The sequence below is a fragment of the Diorhabda carinulata genome, chromosome 1, assembly GCF_026250575.1.
Source record: "Diorhabda carinulata isolate Delta chromosome 1, icDioCari1.1, whole genome shotgun sequence".
NCBI classification, from domain to species: Eukaryota; Metazoa; Arthropoda; class Insecta; order Coleoptera; family Chrysomelidae; genus Diorhabda; species Diorhabda carinulata.
In genome coordinates, this window is record NC_079460.1 from 7,738,361 (window position 1) to 7,759,663 (window position 21,303).

Consider the following 21,303-nt stretch of genomic DNA (forward strand, 5'->3'; position numbering starts at 1 on the left):
TGCTATTATTGGAATGAAATTTTTAGGACCAATGACTCTTTCGTTATATCCAAAATATAATTATATTATCTACTTTGACATATTTTCAGGTGCAAATATATAAATATGTTAATCGTGTTATCCATCCATTTACAAACGGCACTGTAAAACTACAAAAACAAGGTTTGCTGATTTTTCATTGAATATACATTGTGTTATGTTTAGTATGTTCTGATTCCCTTTTAATATATTGTATCATTTCTACCGATTGAACTCTACCTCACACTTTTCAGAACACCTTAAGTAACGCTGAATTGTTGCAGATACATTAGAAAAGTAAAAAATTCATAAAAAATAATGGAGTCAAATTGATTAGTACACATGAAAGATCATTTGCTTGAAATTAAAGTATATCAGATTATAAAAAAACATGTAATTTATTCATATAAAGCGCAATAAAAAAAATGTACACAATGGACTGAAGCTATAGAGAAATATGAGGAATTCCGAGGAATCGCACTGGATATATCGAAAACTTTTGACAAGGTCTGGTATGCCAAGCTTCTAAATAAATCTGTACAGGTCACTATCGATGGACATATCTCAGAAAGGATTCATCTGGTCACCTACTCTCTTTCTCCTCAACATCAACGATCTACTACGACAAAACTGCGAATCCAATCTATAGCTTCTCCGACCATAGCACACTAGTGTCGCCGTTCAAATGAACCACCCCAATAAACTCGGCTAACACCCAAATCCGTAGGCAGCAAAGATTATCACCATCAATACCGATCTTGAGAACATTCTGGAGTGATGTGGCAGCAATCTGCTTCAGTTTGATGCAGCAAAGACCCGTCTGCTGGTTTTATAAAGAATGCTGACACTGCAACTCAGTCTGGGCATAAAATATCACCAGCTCCGCAAATTCTCCAGTTGGATGTTGAGATTTGGAACAATATGTTCTGGCATAACCACGTGACTGAATTGGCTAAGGTAGCTTCACAAAAACTTGGAGCCCTCTTTAAGACCAAAAAGCTATATACTCCGTTACAGCTTCTCTACCAACCCCATATTCGTCCATCTTTGGTTGGGTAAGTATTGCTTCCACATTCGGAGTTCGGCTCCTAGGCATACCCTGACGATCCTTGACTCAATACAGAAGAAAGAAATTCGAGTTGACCAAAAAGTTAGACAACCTAGAGCATAGAAGAAAGGTCGCCAACCTGACTGTTTCACAGATACTACCACGGCAGATGCTCTTCCGAGACATAATACCACCTAGAGCAGTATTTGTAAGTCCTACTCGAACGTCAATTTATTGGGACTCCTTTTTGTGGAGAAGTGCAAGCTTGTGGAAGCAGCTACTAAGGCACATCTTTCTCAAATACTACAACCTACAGAAGTTCAAGATCAATATCCACAAGCACCTCCACACGGCAGGCCCCACTCGAACTACTCGAGTGTAATAGATTTTACCCTTTTGTGCTTCTTCTTTACATAAAAATAACAGATTATCAGAAAGATGCGGTACTCCAAGTAACTTTTAGTGTTTTTTTTAGGGTTTTAGTGTTAAGATTTTTTGAATATGCCACTCTAGTAATTGTTATACAGTTACAAGTAGACAATCTAGTACATGTTACTGAAGATAAGGATATGTTTGTGAAAAGCAGGGTCACAAATTTAGATGAAAAACTTATTTCTACCTTTTTATTTTCCTGTTGACTTTCAAATTTGTGTTCTAATCTTAATTAAGTTTGTTTAAATTTAGGAATTATTTGTATATAATGCAGCCACATGAGTTATAACAATGTAAACGTGCATGTGTCATTAAGAATTATGGTTATAAGCATTCACTCGAATCTGATACACTAAATAAATGATATAAACTTATCTTAACTTAACTTCTCACAAGGTTGTATTTGAATTTAATTTTAGTTTTGCAAATATGTAAGTGAAAATTTAAACATGTATTATAACTATCTGACATTCCGGTAAGCCCTTGTTATTGGTGACTTTATAGTGAGCAATAAATAACCTCAATCCTCAAAATATATTGAGTAGTACTTTCCTGTAACCACAAAATAATCGAGGGAGGTAACCTACGGTAATGACTAATTTTCTATGTTACAAGTAAAATGATTGTATTTTATGTTATATGAAAATGGATCGGATTAAGACATGATGAATAAATTGACTGCGTCGACTCACTTGTCAGTATATCTAATCTTAATTCTATTGTAATTAACCAAATATAATAAATATGACGATATACCTAAAAATACTTAGTTATCTCATGCGTTAAAAAGCATATTTCCATGATATATGTATTCATTTTCTCACTTCTTTCCATATTTATCTTTGATTTTAAGTCTATTTCAATGAATTTGGCCTTTCTCAAAATATTACCTCACATTGCCAAATCTCATATATAAATTAATAATTTTGATGGTAATCTGAAAACTTGAAAAATCTATTACTGCTCAAAGATTCATGTGCTGGAAAATTATGGAGAAGATAATGTACTTTTGCACGAAGATCTGTTACTTTTCTAACAAAAGGGTGTTCGGAGTTTTCGTAAAGTTTGTAGTATTGGCAGAATCGAAATAGTTGAATTGTCGGTTTAAATTGTGTAAGATATTTTTCTTTGGACACACCTTAACCAATTATCGGGATGAATTGTGATGTGATCTGACTTTCTCCGAAATTTCTTTCTAGTGAATTTGAAATTCCTATTTACTCCTAGAAGTTAAGAAATCCGATTTTCTGAAGTCACTAATCAAAAAGTAATTTAAAATGTCCCATATCATTTACTGGAAAGAAGACTTGAAAGGTAGACAGTAGGAAGAAAATAAACTAGTTTTTTTAATTAAGTCAAAAAATCGAAAGTATCTCAACATTTGTAGAAGTAATAATTTGTATTAATAATGAAATGAAATGAAGAAATTATTAATGGAGGAGTAGATCGAAATATGGATTAGGATTTGGTTATTCTAGTGCCATTTGGCCAGTGTTTAGTAATTTTTATATAGGAATTATAAGATCCCAGCTTGGAGTTGAAGTTACTGTTTAGTTCTGCAAACCACTCTTTGCCAGAGTGAGTGTAAACATAGTTAAACTAACCATACTAAGAAACACACTATGAGTAGATTGGTTTCCACCATATTTTGGCTCCCTACTTCTTGGCAAATACAAAATGGCTTATAGAATACGTTTTATTATGGATTATTAATTTGAGGGAGACAACTACAAATATTTATAGATAAGGGAAAACCTATATTTAGAAATTTCTCTAGATAATTACCGGTAAAGTAAATGCTTTATTATGAAACGTATTCAACAGTTATATTTAATGTTCTTGACATGCTTTAAATTAAGCATGGTATATACGGTCCTGTAGAACTTTTTTGTATTTGTTACTAAATTCAAAAATTAAGACCTAGCTGCGGTTTTTCATGGCCATTGTCTACTGAATAGTAAGCTCACCACATAGTAATTTTTGTAATGTACCGCCGTAAACTAGTGCTGTTTTATGTGGCCGTTTGGAGCCAGTCAAAATCATTTATCAATTCTTATGGGAGTCTGGGAGTCACTGTTTTCGTTATTTGGATACAATTCACCACTGTACGTGATGTTTAACGAATCATTAATTTTTATTTCATTCTTCGAATATTTGAGAAAAAGTAATCGACTGTTCAAGAAGATATCGTACTAATAGGCTCTTCGTTTTGGCTTACCTAAGGTAGTTTTACGTCTATAGAACACATGTGGAGTTTTACGTAGATCAGTTAACTCTTTCGTAGATTATCGTTGTCGAAGTCATAATATTCATGTACAACGGAAAAACTAAAAATGTAGGTACTAGTAAAATTCTTGTCATCTCAATATCATTATTGAGATTGTCAATTAATCTTTAGTAGAATTAAGCTTTAGTAGAATCCCTACGCACCTCGTTATACAGGATTTATTTGACGTTTTGTAACCATTTATTTAGGTCTATGAGCATGATCCTGAATGAAAATTAAGGAGTAGCACGCACTAGGTACTTCGGTTCCAAAGCGAGTTATACTCCAAAAATCCGAGAAGTTGTTGGCATTAACTGTTTGAGATACATAAGAAATCTATATTCCTTACAACAGAATATTATTGCAAAATTTTGGATCATCTGAATGTAAAAATTTGTGCAAATGGTCGGTTTACATAATAAAGAAATTATTTTCAATCATGATAGCTCAGCCTCTGATAAAACTCAAAAATCTGTAAATTTTAATATATATATATTCGACAGATTTCTCATAATCCTTATCTCAAAAAAATCCTGCGTAGAAAACGATTTCCATGGAACGAAGAAGAAATAGCAGTCGTGAAAGCGTATTTAGATAGTTTTCTAGGGATAAAATCCATGAATTAGAACATCATTGGAGGAAATGAATTGAATTTTGAAGTATATTGATAATAAAATCTCTTGTCTCAAACCATATTTCTTGAATGGTTACTCTTCATCTCATTTGAACATATGTTTTATTATAAACACATGTATTAACAGTTGAAATGTATTTAGTACCTAGAATTCAAGTATATCGAATCCAAAATGTAAGAAGCAAGATAATATTGAAACATGCAAATAAGTTTATTTTATACGTTCGGCCAGCGAACCATTAAACACTGCACCGATCCATAAATTTATGGACGGGAAACTCACACATGATTTCCGATGTGAAATAAATACTTACCCCTGTTTCATAATCCATGATAAGAACCCAGGAATTATCTAAACATAACTGCATTTTTTGTGACCAAATTCCATTTGTTTTTTCCAACTGCAGCAATCGCCTCATTCCATCAGCTGGGTACATGATTCCTGTTTCTTTGGTAACCGTAAAAGTGGCCAAATGTTCAATAATATGCACTGGTTTTCCTACACCGTCATTCATCCTGGCATCTCTGTCTAATTCACGATCGTCTCCAGAATAACCATTTCGATACGCCATTGTTAATTGTCTTGAATCCTGTAAAAAATATATATAGAATAAAAAATATATAGCGATTTGGGACTTATTGAATTAAAGTTAATCGAAAATCTCATGGGCGTTCAAAAGCTGAAAATCAAAGATGAGAAAATTAATGTCACTATTATAAAATAAAAGCGTGGGCTACTTTTTGTGACATTTTTAATTTTCATTAATCGAAAAAATCATTGGGTCAGTCTCCGAACTGAGAATTGCACTCATATCTATGCTAACTATGTGTGTCAGAATGAAACTAGTAAAAAATTATAAGGAGTCGTAATTTTTGATATCACCAATCTGAGCGAATTAAGTGAATGGAGAAATGGAAAATAGAGGAAAGAGAAGATCTAAGTAGTCAGTAATTTTTGGTAACTGAAACAATTCGAACGATCCGGTAAATGAATTGTACTCATTTACCTATTTACTTTCTAGTTTAATTATTTCTAAAAGCGTGATTTTTTTTCTTAAATCTTACTTATCCTCAATTATTGGAAGAAATAGTTACATCTCGATTGGCGTCAGTTACAAACATAGACACATACAGTTGAAACTAATAAAAGTTTAGGCTCAATGAGCTCTTTGAAGCGTATACATTTTTATATATAGAGTAATGTCTTTTAATTATTGAAAAGTTGAGAGATTTATACAAACAATTTTAAGTACAACTATATAGTTTTGAAATATTAGAAATCAATACATCTTAATACCAAGAAGAATGATATATTGACCATGTTTTCACAACCAATTTAAGTAATCCTAACAACAACCAAGCAAAAACCGGTGATTCTTGGGCAAGTACGTGAGATGATTTGAAACGACCATAAAGTTATCCAAGGTGAAAAGAAACAAAGTTGACTCAATATCCTTTCAGAATAATTACGGGAATAAAAAGCAAAAACTACACACACTGATACTGCAATTATATAGCTACTAACTCAAAGATATTATTTCTATGCTACAAAGACTCCCAGTGAAAGGTGTATGAAGATTAAAAAAAATTCGTTTTCCAATTTGTGATAACAAAATAGAAAGATAATTAAAATTATGATTGAAAAATCACGATTATCAACTTAGTCGTATCGAATACATAAAACAATTGAAAAAATTATCAAGAGGAAGGTCGAGATATTATTTACTGCCAGGAAACGTACATTTACATATTCGACGCAATGTATTGATAATGTAAAAATCAAGTCTTTTTATGGAAAAAACCGTTAATTCTACTTGCATGAGGTACATCAATCTTTGTGTATCACGTTTAAATTAGGTAGGAAAATAATGAACAACAATAATTTTACATAAAAATCAGATATGTATAGTGTATAGTAAGATATGTAAGAAATTTTAATTTTAAACTTAAGAGCTATTTTTTTATGTCAGTACGAATCTGCATTTGATAGTCAAGAAATCCTTATGAGTAATGTAGGATTATCAGAATAATATTACTTAGAATTCAAGAACTAGAACTACTAAGAAAAAAAGCAAGTGCATAGTTAAGGGATGAATTTTATTGACAGATATAATGAATCAGACATAATTTTTTGAAAATTGACTGAATTAAATTTTGAATCCCTATATTGCGGGGACAGATAAATAAGTTGTTTCAATGAACCACGGATTTTTGGGTGAAAATTTAGTTGGGTTTTCTAAGTCTTCGGTGATAAATCTTCAAAATGACGCGGATGAAGGAGCAATTCAAGACTAACAATTGCGAACTTTCTTGTACCCAAGTCATTATTCAAAATTGTGAACATTCAGCCAAGTGAGATGTCTACAGCTTTAACAAGTTCTTGTATTCTCAATTATCGATTGGCCAACATCAGACTGTGAAATGTTTTGAATTGGTTGTACAGTTCCTATAGTATTTATCAAGCTTAAGGATTAGAATGATGGATTTTTCGCAAAATATCCACACAAAATCACTTTTTTCTAATTTCACCTCAAATGATAAAGTAGTCTAATTGCATTGGCTATCAAACACGAAATCATTGACCCAGCTGTTTTCCAATTTATCATGAATTAGATGACATATTCCTATTATCAACAGCAGGTTCACCCTTTCACTTAATAGGCGGAGTATTCTAAAAGTCAATGATTTATTCATCCGCCTTCGTACTAACATAAAACCTAAGTTTAAGTTAGTAGGGAAAAGGAAAATGTCAACTGAAATATAAGGTAATTCTGTACATATTTTTCATGTACCTTCATGGTGAAAACTAGTTTATCGCATTCAAGACAACTGATCAATATTAGCATTTATGTACATATTTATCAAATGAATTCACTCGCTAAACGACATATCACCGTGAAGATGCCTCGTTACAATTCTAATGTTTCCCTATATTTCTTATGGCTTTTTCGAATAAAATATAGCATACGAATTTTTTTTAATTATTCATCTTTTTTCAGCTTTAATGTAGGTTCATCAGGCGAAATTCGGCTCCGTTTCTCATTGTTACGCATGACTATACGAGGTCCGGCTATTAAATTACGAGACTGGTTACGAAAAAGGGTTTTATTATAAAAATTATTCTACGTTCGAATGCTTCCCTTCAATATACTCCCCTCCGCTCTCCGCACACCTTTCCATACGTATTTTCCATTGATCGAAGCAGTGGTGGAAATCTTCTTTGGTGAGGGCCTTTAGGAGCTCTACCGTTTTTCGATTTATCACTTCCATCGACTCAAATCTGGTCCTTTTCAAAGCAGATTTTATCTTCGGAAGCAAAAAAAGTCACACGATGCCAAATGTGGTGAGTACGGCGGGTGTTCGATTACTGGAGTGCGCTTACTGGCCAAATACTGCTTCACAGATAGCGCCTTATGGGTGGGTGCGTTATCCTGATGCAAAATCGGGCTGTTTTTTACGAACTCGTTCCTCGCAGTGTTGCCAAAACTGACAAATAGTAAGTCTGGTTGACAGTCTGACCCTCTGGAACCCATTCAGTCATACCGTTAATGTCAAAAAAAACGATCAGCAATGCCTTGAATTTTGATTTGCTCTCTCTGCCCTCACTAAAGCCTTTACAGCACTCAAAAACACGCGCACGAGATAGAGATTTGTCCCCTCTTGCAACAATTAATCAGTCGGAGTTTTTTTTTCAATTTAACGAGAAATTTCATATTGAGACATTGAAAACACACGTTCGTTTCAAACCGCTACAGCATAAATACTATAATAGTGACGGACAAGATATCTAGATACCTAACGCACTACTCGTTTTTTTACTCCAGCCGTCTAGGACGCCCTCTAGGCGCGCAGTCTCGTTATTTAATAGTCAGACCGCGTATGCAAGCATTGCAATGACTAACTGAATAAACACTTATATTACACAAAATATAATTCTGCGGTGATGATATGTTTGTATCAAAACAAATAATTCAGATTTAATGTTTATGTCAGATGTTGTTTTGAAATTATATTTGACCTCTAATTTACCTCTATTTCTTATTACTCGATAATTTGAGCATTTAAAGTGAATATACGAAAAAAATACAATTAAGAACCTTCAAAAGTCTCGATATCCCTGGACCAAAACTATATATCCCTGGGATTGAAATCGATCTTTGACTTACGTACCAAGTACGTGTTTTGGTATTCATGTGGACCCTAAACAATGTTTTTGTAACAAGACAAACGCGATTGCTCCTTTTTTTGACCCTATCATCTAAACGCCCAACAAGTCATGGTTTAATCAATGAATCCATAATAAAAAAACGAGTTAATGTTACAAAACCGCAATGCAGCATCAGTCATATGGGAGAAAAGCCCTAAAACAAATGATATGCCTTTTTTTTGTGCGACAGTGGAACGTGGAATTGGCGACTACGATAGAGGACAAAGGTTCCAAATGGGGTATACGTGGATCTTACAGATGAAATGAACGGATATGCCTTTATATAAACATATCAAGGATCTTTAGAGAGGAAATATGTACATAGAGTTAACTAACTAAAATAACGGTTAAATTCATTTTTCGTCAATCAAGGTAGAGACGAATGTAAAGATGTATGTAGATATTAAGAATAACTTTAGTAGGAATCTATCTATCGAAATCTCACTGGCTACAATTATTCTCTTGTTAATCTCACCGTTATCATTTCTAATAATAGCATTGTTTCATTTTTCTCAGATAATTTCTTTGGGGAATTGCTGTTTCTTATGAATATCAATTTTTCAATTGATAGATGATTCAGAATGTAGTTGTTATTTCAGAAAATAACTTGAAGTCAATATATGTATAAATATTAACAGGCTCAAAAATACCGTTTTCGTACACCATTTTGCATTTTCCCACTTTTTTCCTTTGTTGAATAATAATCAGTTTCACGGATATCCACAACTTATGTTAACTATTAACTATATCCATAATCTATTAAAAACAATTATTACAACTGAAGAACCAAAGCTACATAGTAAACTGGAACGTTTATACTAAAACTCATTATTAAAAATATGAGAAAATATATTGAAAATGTTCATTTCCAAGTAAACAATAATATGTATTATAACTAAATTTTCAACATAATTTCTATAAAACTACAAAAAATCTGGAACATTACCTTTAGATAAAAAAATAGCGAATGTCTAACGGGCACAGTTGTGAGCACAGTACACTATTCATACAGTACTAATGCTATTGAATCAATTCAATTTCTACCAGCTTATTTGATATCATATCAATAGAGATGCACGCAATTGATAGATAAAAATGAAGGATACTAGGATTCAATAATAATTCCAAGTCATATGAAACATTGAATATGTTTAAAAACTAAAAACATGGAGATCATATTACTTACTTAAATAAAACTTTCATTCTGCTTCTAAGACGTCGTGACGGTTCCTAAGATCAATACTTAGTTCTTTTGCCTTTAATGATATCTTTGACTACATCCACTTCAAATATAATTAATCTAACTTGATAAGATTAATTATTGGAAACATGTAATCTTTTGGTAAAATATAGTATGGAGAGAAACAATCAACTACGAAAAAGACTAATAACGATGAAGCAGAAAATCATGTAGTGCAAAGTTTTGTTGGCTTATGCTATTATGAATTTAATCACAATATAGGGTAGGATGGGTACGTGCATATACATATTTTGAAAAAAGTCACAAATTGCAAATATTTACTGAACAAAAGACACCTGACTAATACACAATAAAAACTTATAATACTTCATGTTTACCAGAAGCAACAGAAACGTGACTTTGTTGAAAACTTATTAGAAAGTCATTTTTTTAAGGAAAAAATTATTCCATTTAATTATAAGCATTTTTGCAAATTTTTAAAGTGATTATTGCTACATTTGTATTCTACGTATATTTTTTAAACAAAAGTTGAATTACTAATTTTTTGACAATTTAAGTGGTCAAAAACACAAATTGATGTATAAATACAATTAAAAACCCACGATTTAATGTCGATTAAGATTTTGTGATCGATATAATTAAGCGGATTAAAATGAAATTAGCAGCTAGTTAAAAGCTTATGTCATAAAAAATAGGTAACTAAATGCTAAAAACAGTGCAACGGAAGAAACGAAAAATATTGTTACAAAGATATTTTAGAATATATTCGGTGGGAGAAAATCAGAGTTATATAAGCGGCAAAAACATTTTGATAATATGATAATTGACATAAATGGCACTAGGAAATTATAAAAAAACTCCAAAGATATAAGTATGTACACTGTTTATCCTCACTTCGCTTGGTACAACGCAGGTACAGCGCAGAGCTGCTCTTCGAGTATGCAGTGCATACCACTCTGTATCAAAACAATAGATCTGTTAGTACTCGAACGTAGGAATATATGCAAGAGAATATGTAGCGCGGAAAAGGTCGATCAAATCACCGACAAAATCAGAATCGCGAACGAAAAAAGAGTCGTGGCCATGAACCATTGGCAGAAGAGGTGTGATACGGATCAATGAGGTAGGTGTGCCTCTTACCACAAGTCAAAGGCTGGATAAAGAGAAGTAACGGGGAGGTGAATATGTACAGTACCTAACTACTGCCTGGACACGGGTATGTTCGATCCTACCTATTTAAACGAAGAAAAGAAGAGAGCCTCACTTGTCTCGCTTCAGGACAAGTTATGGATAACGCAGAACATACATTCAACATATGCAGTCATAGCAACAGCTAGAGAGATCACAGAACAGAAGAAGATTCATTCTGTGGTGACGCGGGTCCAGGATGGTAACTTAAGGGTTAACTAAAAAGGGTTTTAGTGGATCGTACAAGTGTTGTACAACCCCACAAACCATTGATGCGGATGCGCACTTCGGATAAAAAAAATTGACATTACTGGACCGGTAACATCTAAAATTATTGATTCAGAGATCACTTCAATCATTAGTTCAAATTCATAAGTTTGTGATTTTTGTATTTGAATAAAAAGGAACATTATATGTCTAACGTTTCCTTATTAGGAATATATATGAAAACAAACGTAATTATAAATATAATATATGATAAATACAACCCACATTAATATTATGAAAATATGGAAGTTTTAAAGTATTCCCAATTGATCCCAATTTCCAAACGAAAAACATGCACCAAGTCTTGCAAGCTCATTGACACACATACAATGACGAATTCATTGTTTAAAAGCATGCATAGGTTGCGTTGCATCACGTGACTAATCAGAAGTCCATTATCATATTATGTAAAATACAATTTGATGCTGTTAAAATTTAATATTAAAATTGATTTGACAGGTTTCTCATACCAAATTTTGGAGAAATTAGGTTTTTGAGATTCAAATTATGTTTTTCCTCTTTTTTCACATTCATTTACCCACCAAGAGAATTTGATTCGTCTCTTAGGCTTTCATAACCCATTACGTCTTTTATTTTCTGTTATCATTCTTTTATCTGCAATTTCCTTACTTTTCGCTCTCTCTTTTTTTTTCAGTGACATCGCTTTTTGTACTGTTTTCCATATTATTAAGATTAATTTCAGATGGGTAGCGGTTGTCGATTTTATATTATAAAACCTATAATCAATAAATTAGCGTGTGATAAATGAGTTCTACTAAAATAGAAAGTGATGATTTCTTAAGTGATAGATTTTGTACAAATCGTAGTGTTACAAGTTTGTGAGTCGATGACCACATATTAAACAAAGTCAATGTGGTGTAAGGCATTAAAATTCATTTGACTAAAAATGCTATTCCATTATTTGAGGTATTTTTATTTTAGCGATAAAAACTGGTATGCCAAAAACAAAATAAGAAATTATGCTTGTATTTGATAAAGAAACACGTTTAAAAAATGTTTCAATTCACTCGAAAAAATATTTATTTGAATTCATAACAAACTATTTTTAGATTCGCTTGCCAGTGGTTAGGTTACATTTTTCACAATATATCAACAAAAACTGTTCGATATCTTGTTTTCGCATACCCTTAGTATTATTATAGCAGCACATTAAATTGCCAAAAATACCGAAAAACTAAGCCTGCTTATTCAAAAATATCAGATAGAATCCAGTGAAGATAAAGTAAAATACTTTTCGTGTCTATTTTAAACAAATATTCAATTATATGCTATTTGAAAATAGTGTAGCATTGTGGATACTCCTTATTCTCGATAACATACCATATATATATATATATTGATATATTTTAGAAGATTTCTCGTTTTTATGGAAGTTCAACTGAAAGTTTAGAATGTGTCTAATAGGGGCTAGATCACCTACTGTTGTCCTCATACATGTGACCTGCGTACATGTTAGAGATGAAACATCACATCGTATTTGTATGAAATATTATTGGCAAATAATGAGTCCTACTCTTGTGTCTTGAATGCAATTTTTTTGCAGCAAAAAAGAAAAATTTCTTTCCTGGACATGTGTGGTGAAAACAGAAGTGATATTAGATTCACATAATTTGTTTTAAAAAGTTCAAAAATGTCGTAGGACGTATAAAATGTAATTTTTATCAAATTTTTATATCAAAAATCATTTTATATAGAGTTGTCTGATGTTTCTGTTATCTTGGAATGCGTTAATATACCTTATATCGAATGAAGTCTTACTAGTACCCTCAGGCAGTCACTAGTTAACAGCATTTTTGTAATATTCATTGGCTAGAATATTAATGACAATAAATGAATATTCAACTACATTCATAACGACCTAACCTATTGAAATTTAATGTTATCCATAAATTTACCAATCAATAATAAACATCATTCACTAAAACTTATCCTTATCTAACCTATAAAAATTCAACGTCATTCATAATCTAACCAATCAAAAATTACTGAAAATTCCTATAGTAACGTCAATTTGAATATTGAATTTTGAATTCTATGAGTTTAAAAGCTTTAATAATATCAAAAATCACCGAAAATCTTGATTAATTATTGTAAGTTAAAGGTTATTATTGTTATACATTTATACATATTTCTTATATTGCATTTGACCATAATTTCAGTCCCCGACGATAAATACGTAAGTATTTGAAAGCTCGGAAAATATATTAAAGTTAGTCCACTTTGTTGTTTCCTTGCCACGTTCCCAATAAAAAACCGCTCATAATATAGCTGGCACAGACTTCTTTCCAATTCATATATGTGTTAACTAGTGACTATTGTAACGAAGTCTTTGCCAGCTATATTATGAGCGAGTTCTTATTGGGAACGTGGCAATAAAACACCAAAGTAGACTAACTTTCGAATACTTATGTATTCATCGTCTGGTAAATAATTAATTGAGATTTCTGGTGGCTTTAAGTTGTATAAATTCTTGTGAAATTTTTAAATTCATAGAACTCAAAATTCAATATTCAAAGTGACGTTGATAAAAATATTGATTAATTGAAATTTTGATATTCTGTTTTTAATAATGGCTTCAATGTCTTCTTTTGTTTCAAATTTTTGTATAGGATGAATCAAAGAGTTGAAGTTGAACTATGTAAAATAATAGTTCTAATAGAAAATGCACCATGAAACGTCAACAAATAAAAAACAAATATTTATACACGCATTCATATTTTTAATTAATAGAAAAGAAGTTGAAGAACGAGTGATACAATAGGGATCGACAATACAATTCTAAAAAAATGAAATATTGTGAAATCAATATTCAAGATATCTGACAAACAAACAATAAGTTGATACCCTGGAAAAAGTAACAATATTTAAAAGAAATGAGTTTACAAAAGATTCAAAAATTCCAATAAGCCACAAACACGACGAGGTATCAAAACTTTTCTGTTTTAGCACATTTTTTTTTCATTTTCGGCCAGATACCTCGCGAATAATAAACTACTTGTGCAACGACGCCTTCCTGTGATGAGAAGAAAGCCATCTCAGTCAACACGTTTTTCGCATATCGTGTTGAACTCTGATCGCAATATGCCCTCATAATTGAAGAAAACAATGACCATGACCTTGATGTTTAGCAATGATTAACAGATATTTTCGACGCCACTTTTAAACAAACTTCAAAATTACTATATTATCACAATAAACAGATTTCAACATTTCGTGAGCCTGTTTGACACTTGACACAATTTGAAACAACACTTAACGTTGATGCGTTGTGGAAGATGTTGGCAACTTCAAACATAATCTCACTAAAGCGGCTATGGTAGCATACTGACAAGCAGGAACAGGTTCAAACTCGCATGTCTTAATACGTTAGAGTGTGAGACATACTAATTGAAATATATGTAGTTTAAGAGATTGCTACAATAAAAAAATTCACCATATTTTTTATCACACCTAATAAATAATTATGTAGTAGTGCTTAATCAGAAAGTGAAATTGACTTGAAAAATTGACCCATATTTAGTATTTTTTAAAATATTGCATTTTATATATAATTATTATGTATTTTATACCGAGCGCGTATTCAATTTTTAAACTCAATCGATCTGAAAAGTATTCTGTATCCCCAACGGAAAACCGCCCGCTAATAATACTGGAGCATAAAGATTATAGTTATAGCGTTCTTCGCGTGTATGAGTACAGTGTACGGGGGGTAGAGGTATGTAGAATCGTCTTTGTGGAGCTCTTTTTAAAACTCTTCCACTTGCTACTATAGCGCCACCTAAATTTGCTTTCTTTCAACATACACTTTTCGATACACCGAGATGGTTCTTCTTACCTCTACCCTCCATAGTACAGTGCAATCACACAGAACAAATGCAATCCTCGAATTATACGATGGGGTCTGGACCATCTACATCCAATTTAGTCACCAGATTTAAATAAATTCTTTGAGTAGAATAAATAAAATTATCTGTTCCTAGTCGTTATGACATGTGAATTCTAGCTTTTCATGAAAATTAAAAAAAAACGCTAAAAGAAAAACGTCTTTAGACGATTTCTAACATTGAAAAGAATAAATGATAACCATTCCCAATTAAATTAAATTAATTTAAATGGTATGTTACTATTTCACTTTGTTTGTAGTAGAATAATTGACTCTATTTTCTATCATACCTCTATATATAACCTCATAACACTGGTAAATATTATATTATATATTTATATAATTTGAATAGATGACAATTCTAACAGATAAGAATGTAATGAATATTCAGAAGGAATTAGTTCTACGCCCTAATTCTAAGTAATCACAAGAACAATTCATATACTATCAAACCTCTTAAGTAGTTGAGTTAACAAAAAAATATGGACCAAAAGCTACGAAGTAATAATAATATTTAGACATGTTGTATGTATCTCTCATAAAGTGATTGGTTAAAATGACTAATATTACCGAAGCTCTTCTGAATTGCGTACCATCAACACCTGTGCATAAATATTTCTAATTATGCTATTTCATTCATGTTATTGCATACACCTACTTGCAAATTGATGGCATTGAGTTATGGTGTTCTATGACCAAATAGGGACCTTTTCTGCCCCCAAATTATTTGTAAATATACAACACACAATTTGGAAACATCTTCACGAATTTTTAACGCCGTATAATATAAAAAAATAGCTAGATATTTGTTGGAACAATCCATGTACTTATATTAAAGAAGGAAAACAGGTTACTCCATCAACAAAAATTTTGGTATTTACGCGAGATTTTTTTATTAAAAATATTTCGTTGAGGTTTTGCCACACCTTTAACAATATACCGATCGGAATGCGTGGAATGAGGTAAGAACGTCTACTATGGAGCTAAGCATAAATTTATGTACATACACCTATACCTGCTTAAAGAATCCTACATATAATCAAGAACGATAGTTTTACATGAGACCCTATTGAATCAAAATAAATAGAAATTAAAAGAAATAAGGGTAAATTTGTCATTCTAGTGAAACTCAAAAAAACTCACATTCGTACGACTAATAGTATATTAATTATTGACATTGTTATTTTGAGAGAAAAAACGGTAACTTTTACGAAGACATCTGCAGAATATAAACTTAAGCCACGGTGGCGTACATTAAAAGGAATACGGTATAAACGAAAACAGTTAAATATGAAATTAACAAAATACGTCTTACTAACCTGGTTACAATAATATATCAATAATCCATTTTACATAAATTTTTTTAGAAAACAAACAATTCACTCGGGTTTTGACAATTTAAACCGAACAATCCATCCAAATAAATATAAACTTTATACGACACGAATCGACAAACTACACTCGCGCTCCACCTGACAGGTAAAGCAAGATAAGTCGTTACTTCAAACCAAAGCACATGCGTACTAAGCTGAGTACCTGACGAGGTACCATACCTCAGCGACTCTCACTATCGTAATTATAATGCGTTGGGTGATTCATTGTTAATTTTTAATTCATTGATGCTCATGTGTCGCCACGCAGACATTTTATTTTCAATCCAAATTTGAATGGTATATATATAATAGAAGAATTTTTCCGAAAATAATACACGAAGATAATATTACTATTTTACGTATTCTACAGTTATAAGTGAACCGAAACCAATGAAAAGTATTTAATCAAAAGTAAACAACTAAATTTGAATTTTTGGAATTGTTGGTGATATTCATACTGAACACACAATTTATGCTACCCCGACACCAAAACTCACAATTACACTGTCTGACACGCGTCTCGATAACCAAGTTATCGCCTTCAGAGACTGAAGGGAACCAGTCTATTTTCAGAGTGAACAAAATAATATAATTGTAAAATTTTGAATTTAAAATATGCATTGTATATATTTGATTTATTAGTAAATATGCAGCAAAATAAAATAATGATAATAAATAAAGGAAATATAGAACAAAAAAGTTATATATTTTAAAATCATGAAGCTTTTGACAGCTCATCTACCGTCGCAATATTACATTTCACGCGTAGACTGATCTTTATTGCTGTTTATTTTATGTTTATAAAATTACTAAACAATTTAATAATAAGAGCATGCAATAAAAAAACTAATTTCTTTCATTAGGGATCATGAATTTATAACTTAAACGAAATCATTTTCCAGATAATATTTTAGCTGAAATGATATTTTAGGAATTATATTTGTCCAACATCATGTCATGTCGTGACACACCCACACATACTCGATCAAACCCACCCCTTCGGTAAGAACTTCGTGCTACCCGCATCTCGGCTGATTAGGTCGTAATTCTTCTCCGCTATTTGCACTATTTGCCCTACTTCATACTTCCACGTCCGGCTATCCTCTTCTTTCCTCTGGGTAGTGCCATGCACCTTATTTTTTAATTTCGATGTTCCCACTGGGTCTGTTTTTTAGCAACTTCTAGAAGGCCTAAATTTTTAGTCGTGCTGTTTCTACTAAAAACGGCATTAATGATTGTGGATTCACTTGCGGAAGTTGTCCCTTGTCAAGATTTTGCCAATCTTTATGGGTTAAGATACTTTCTAATGAGTGGTCCCTCTTCTTTTCTTGTTTTTATTTGTATCCTCATAGTTAGCCTTGGTTCGGCTATTTTTTCAACCTCGTTTGCCTGGTGTGGTCTATCAGCTCTCGTTTACGATGTACGATATGTCGTCTTCAAGAGAATGTTCTACTGGGATTAGAGCTTCTTACTGCTCTTTTATTACTACTCTACAGATACGTACAGCATGTTAGGAACGATAATAGACATGATGATATCGAACTTGATCTTCAGCTCTAGCTTCTATGAGTCTTCTCAGTCTTCCTCTAGACTTCCTTGTCTTGTCTACTATGATAAAAAGAACCAGCGGTGAACAAACTATTAAAATTTATTACTACATACGTAAAAACTTACTTGGTACATCCGAAAATAGGCAATGATATTAACAAGGGTAAACATATAAAATATTCCATTAAAAATTTTGGAAATTTCATATCTGCCCATATAAATGATAATAATTGTTTAAATCTGAGGTGAATACTAGAAATCTATCCTTTTGTTGTGTTTGAAATCCTTAAGTTGAGGAGGAATGATTGATACCAAAGCCACTATGTCACCAACTAACGTTATACCTTACCAAGAAAAGAACTAATTTGTTTAAAAACCAGGAAATCTGCTTAAATTGTTATAAGCAAAGTTATAATATTACATATCAATTTATCACTATAAATCAACTATAAAATTTATGACCTATGTATGTTGATATGAAATTAGTCATAAAATATATTTTAAAAGCTCTTCTTTCATTAGGGGATTAGGGGATTGTAACCTGGATTTAAGAAAGCCATTTAGTATCATGAGTCCTTATTTCCAGGTAGATGGATAGGTCGAAGGGGACCTATTGAATAGGCACCGAGATCCGCAGATCTGAATTCTTTAAACTTGTTCTAATATCTATTTCAATAGTTTTTAAGACCACATCGGCAATAAAAGTTTGATATTTGTCAGTTATTTACAACTTCAAACACTCTACAAAAATAGCCGTCAAGATAACAGTGTTATCACCTAACAAAGGGTATGTAATACCTTTAACTTATTATTAACTTATTATATATTATAGTATTTGAACTATTAATTTTTCTGACTCTTCTATACACTCCTCTCCATCCAGTAAAATATTTTAGCACTATAAAACGCGGAATCTATTTATTATTCTAAAATAAGTTCAGAATAAAACGGACAGGTGGCACTGAAGTTATTATTATGAACAATCCTCATTTGTTTATGTATTTTATGAGTTCACAACAGTAAAAATTGTTTTTAATACATTTATGTTGCCATCTAGTGAAGTAGTTTATTACTAAGAATAACGAAATCTTCAGTATGATATATTAACTGTGGAGCGAGTTGAGCAGGTGGCAGCAGAGTGGCAATTATACATTATTTCATCTTATCCATGCTAGTCGCATTTCAAATTATATAATCAGTTATCACATTAAGAGACAATTTATTAGTGGAATAATACTCTGTATTGTCATGGGTATGCGGTTGTTTTTTATTTAGAAAAAATAAAATGTCCATAGGTATCATTTTTTCTAACTATCTATGTACCATGGTTGAGTGATTGTATAATTTATTATATGAAACCACATACTGTTCGATTTTACTTATCTTTATACCTTAAGTCCAAACCATAGATTAACCAATCAGAGTTTAGAGTAGTCGGAAATCAAGCTATTCAACAATATTACTGTACTTGTTATAAGACCACACATACATTCTAGATTATCATACTTCTATATTATTATACTTATAATTATTTATTTCCCAGAATTAGTGTATGCTCACAATATTTGTTATTTTCACGTACCTCAGTTTGGATCTTCTATCTTTTGGGGGATGGCAAAAGTTGAAATACAAATGAAAAAAATTAAGCATTTCAAGACATTGTGTATGTTTTAACTATTTCCTAAGTGTATTTTTTTAATATATATATATTTAAAATTTATTAAATGCTTTGAAATCCTTAATTTTTTTCATCTATATTTCAACTTAGATATTTTAGAATTTTTTGGAAACATTTCACATTTAAATGTAATCATACAAAGGGATAATATGCCATGAGCAATTATTCTGTCCTTATGGAAAAATAGCTGTTTAACTTATCATTATCGAATCAATTATACATCTAAATATAGTACGTGTTTAAAAATAAAATTTATTATTACTTATTTACGCTAGACAGGAGATTCCCATGCGGTTCTCATAAATAGATCCATGAACTTGTACTACCATTTCACGTCTGTCAGGCACAATAGAATGAATTGTTTCCGAGAAAAATTCCGAATTTAACAGTCCTCTATTAAATGACATGAAAAAAACATATGAAAAAGTATAGAGGATAATTATTATAATTATATGGATTTCCAACAAAATAGTCATTTGAGATGTTGATTTTCTTGTAGATAATTTTCTTGTAGCCGACAGTATTTTTTATTTAATATTAACGTGCCTTCACAGCGCTGGTCATTGGCACACAAAAACAATGATACATAAGTTAAATAAATCACTGTTACAAAATTTATTACAATAGATAAATTAATTATATTTTCTGATACATCTTGGTGGCTTTAAGAAACTCTAAACTCTACGTTTTTCTTCATTTCTGTCGGGTAGTTAAGTGTCTCCTTGAGTTTGGTTTTCATATCAAACTGTTAGTATGCGATAGAATATTCTCTGCAGTCGGTGAGAATGTGCGAAACTTTGGTAGACAGGACGACTTTCTGACGACATCAAATAGCCGTGAGTAGTGAGTCTCTTATTGTCGATACATTTGAAAGCTTGAAAGATACTGTATAATTCATCAGTGTAAACACTACACGACGAAGGTAAACGGAAAGAACTTATGAGTTAGTGCTTTGTAGTGACGGCGCAACTGACACCGGATTAAGTTTTGGAGGCTTATAGAGATCCGTATAGAGAATATTTTTAGTCTAAGGAGGAGAAGAAGTCAAAAGAAGTGGGCAGATCAAGGAAAAGTTAGTATTTTGGAGTAAAGGTGCAAGCAATTCAGGGATAAAATTTCGTGTTCGTGAGTTAGTAGGTAGGGACGTGGTGGTAAGTAGCCAATGAACAGGATTAGACGAATTAGAAGATACTTTAGCAGCATACCACAGAGAAGAGATTGTCGGATAGTGGTAACTCGTTAGATTCAACATTGACACTAGCAACGATACTTAAGCGAAAGACGCCAAGACAGAGGCAAAGAGCAGTGTTTTGTATAGAATTCAATAAGTCTGTTTTAGACTTGGAAGCGTACATATAGATAAAACAACCATAGTCAAGCTTTGAGCGTATGAAAGCTCTGTAAAATCTTGTAGTATAGTTTCGTTGGAGCCCCTTTGAAGGTGAATGAGGGCTTTAATTATGTTCAGTCTATTTAGGCAAATACCCTTTACATCATGAATATGATTATTCCAGTTGACTGGGATCTGTTATGGTTAGG

General features: G+C 31.8%; 1 protein-coding gene across 3 annotated transcripts in view; it reads right to left on the reverse strand.

The window, feature by feature from the left end:
* Nucleotides 1-16,742, reverse strand: part of LOC130901248 (epidermal growth factor receptor kinase substrate 8-like) — a 43,189-nt gene extending 26,447 nt beyond the window's left edge. Inside the window, exons 1-2 of one of the 3 annotated variants that reach the window (XM_057812466.1) lie at nucleotides 16,485-16,742; nucleotides 4,713-4,988 (exon numbers count right to left, since the gene is read on the reverse strand). In XM_057812466.1, the coding sequence (XP_057668449.1) occupies nucleotides 4,713-4,970 (258 nt within the window). In that variant the 5' untranslated portion in view covers nucleotides 4,971-4,988; nucleotides 16,485-16,742. Of the gene's footprint in view, nucleotides 1-4,712; nucleotides 4,989-9,551; nucleotides 10,055-16,484 lie in introns of those variants that run through there. The other 2 variants (XM_057812482.1, XM_057812476.1) reach the window with 2 other exon arrangements.
* Between the last annotated feature and the right edge of the window lie 4,561 nt (nucleotides 16,743-21,303).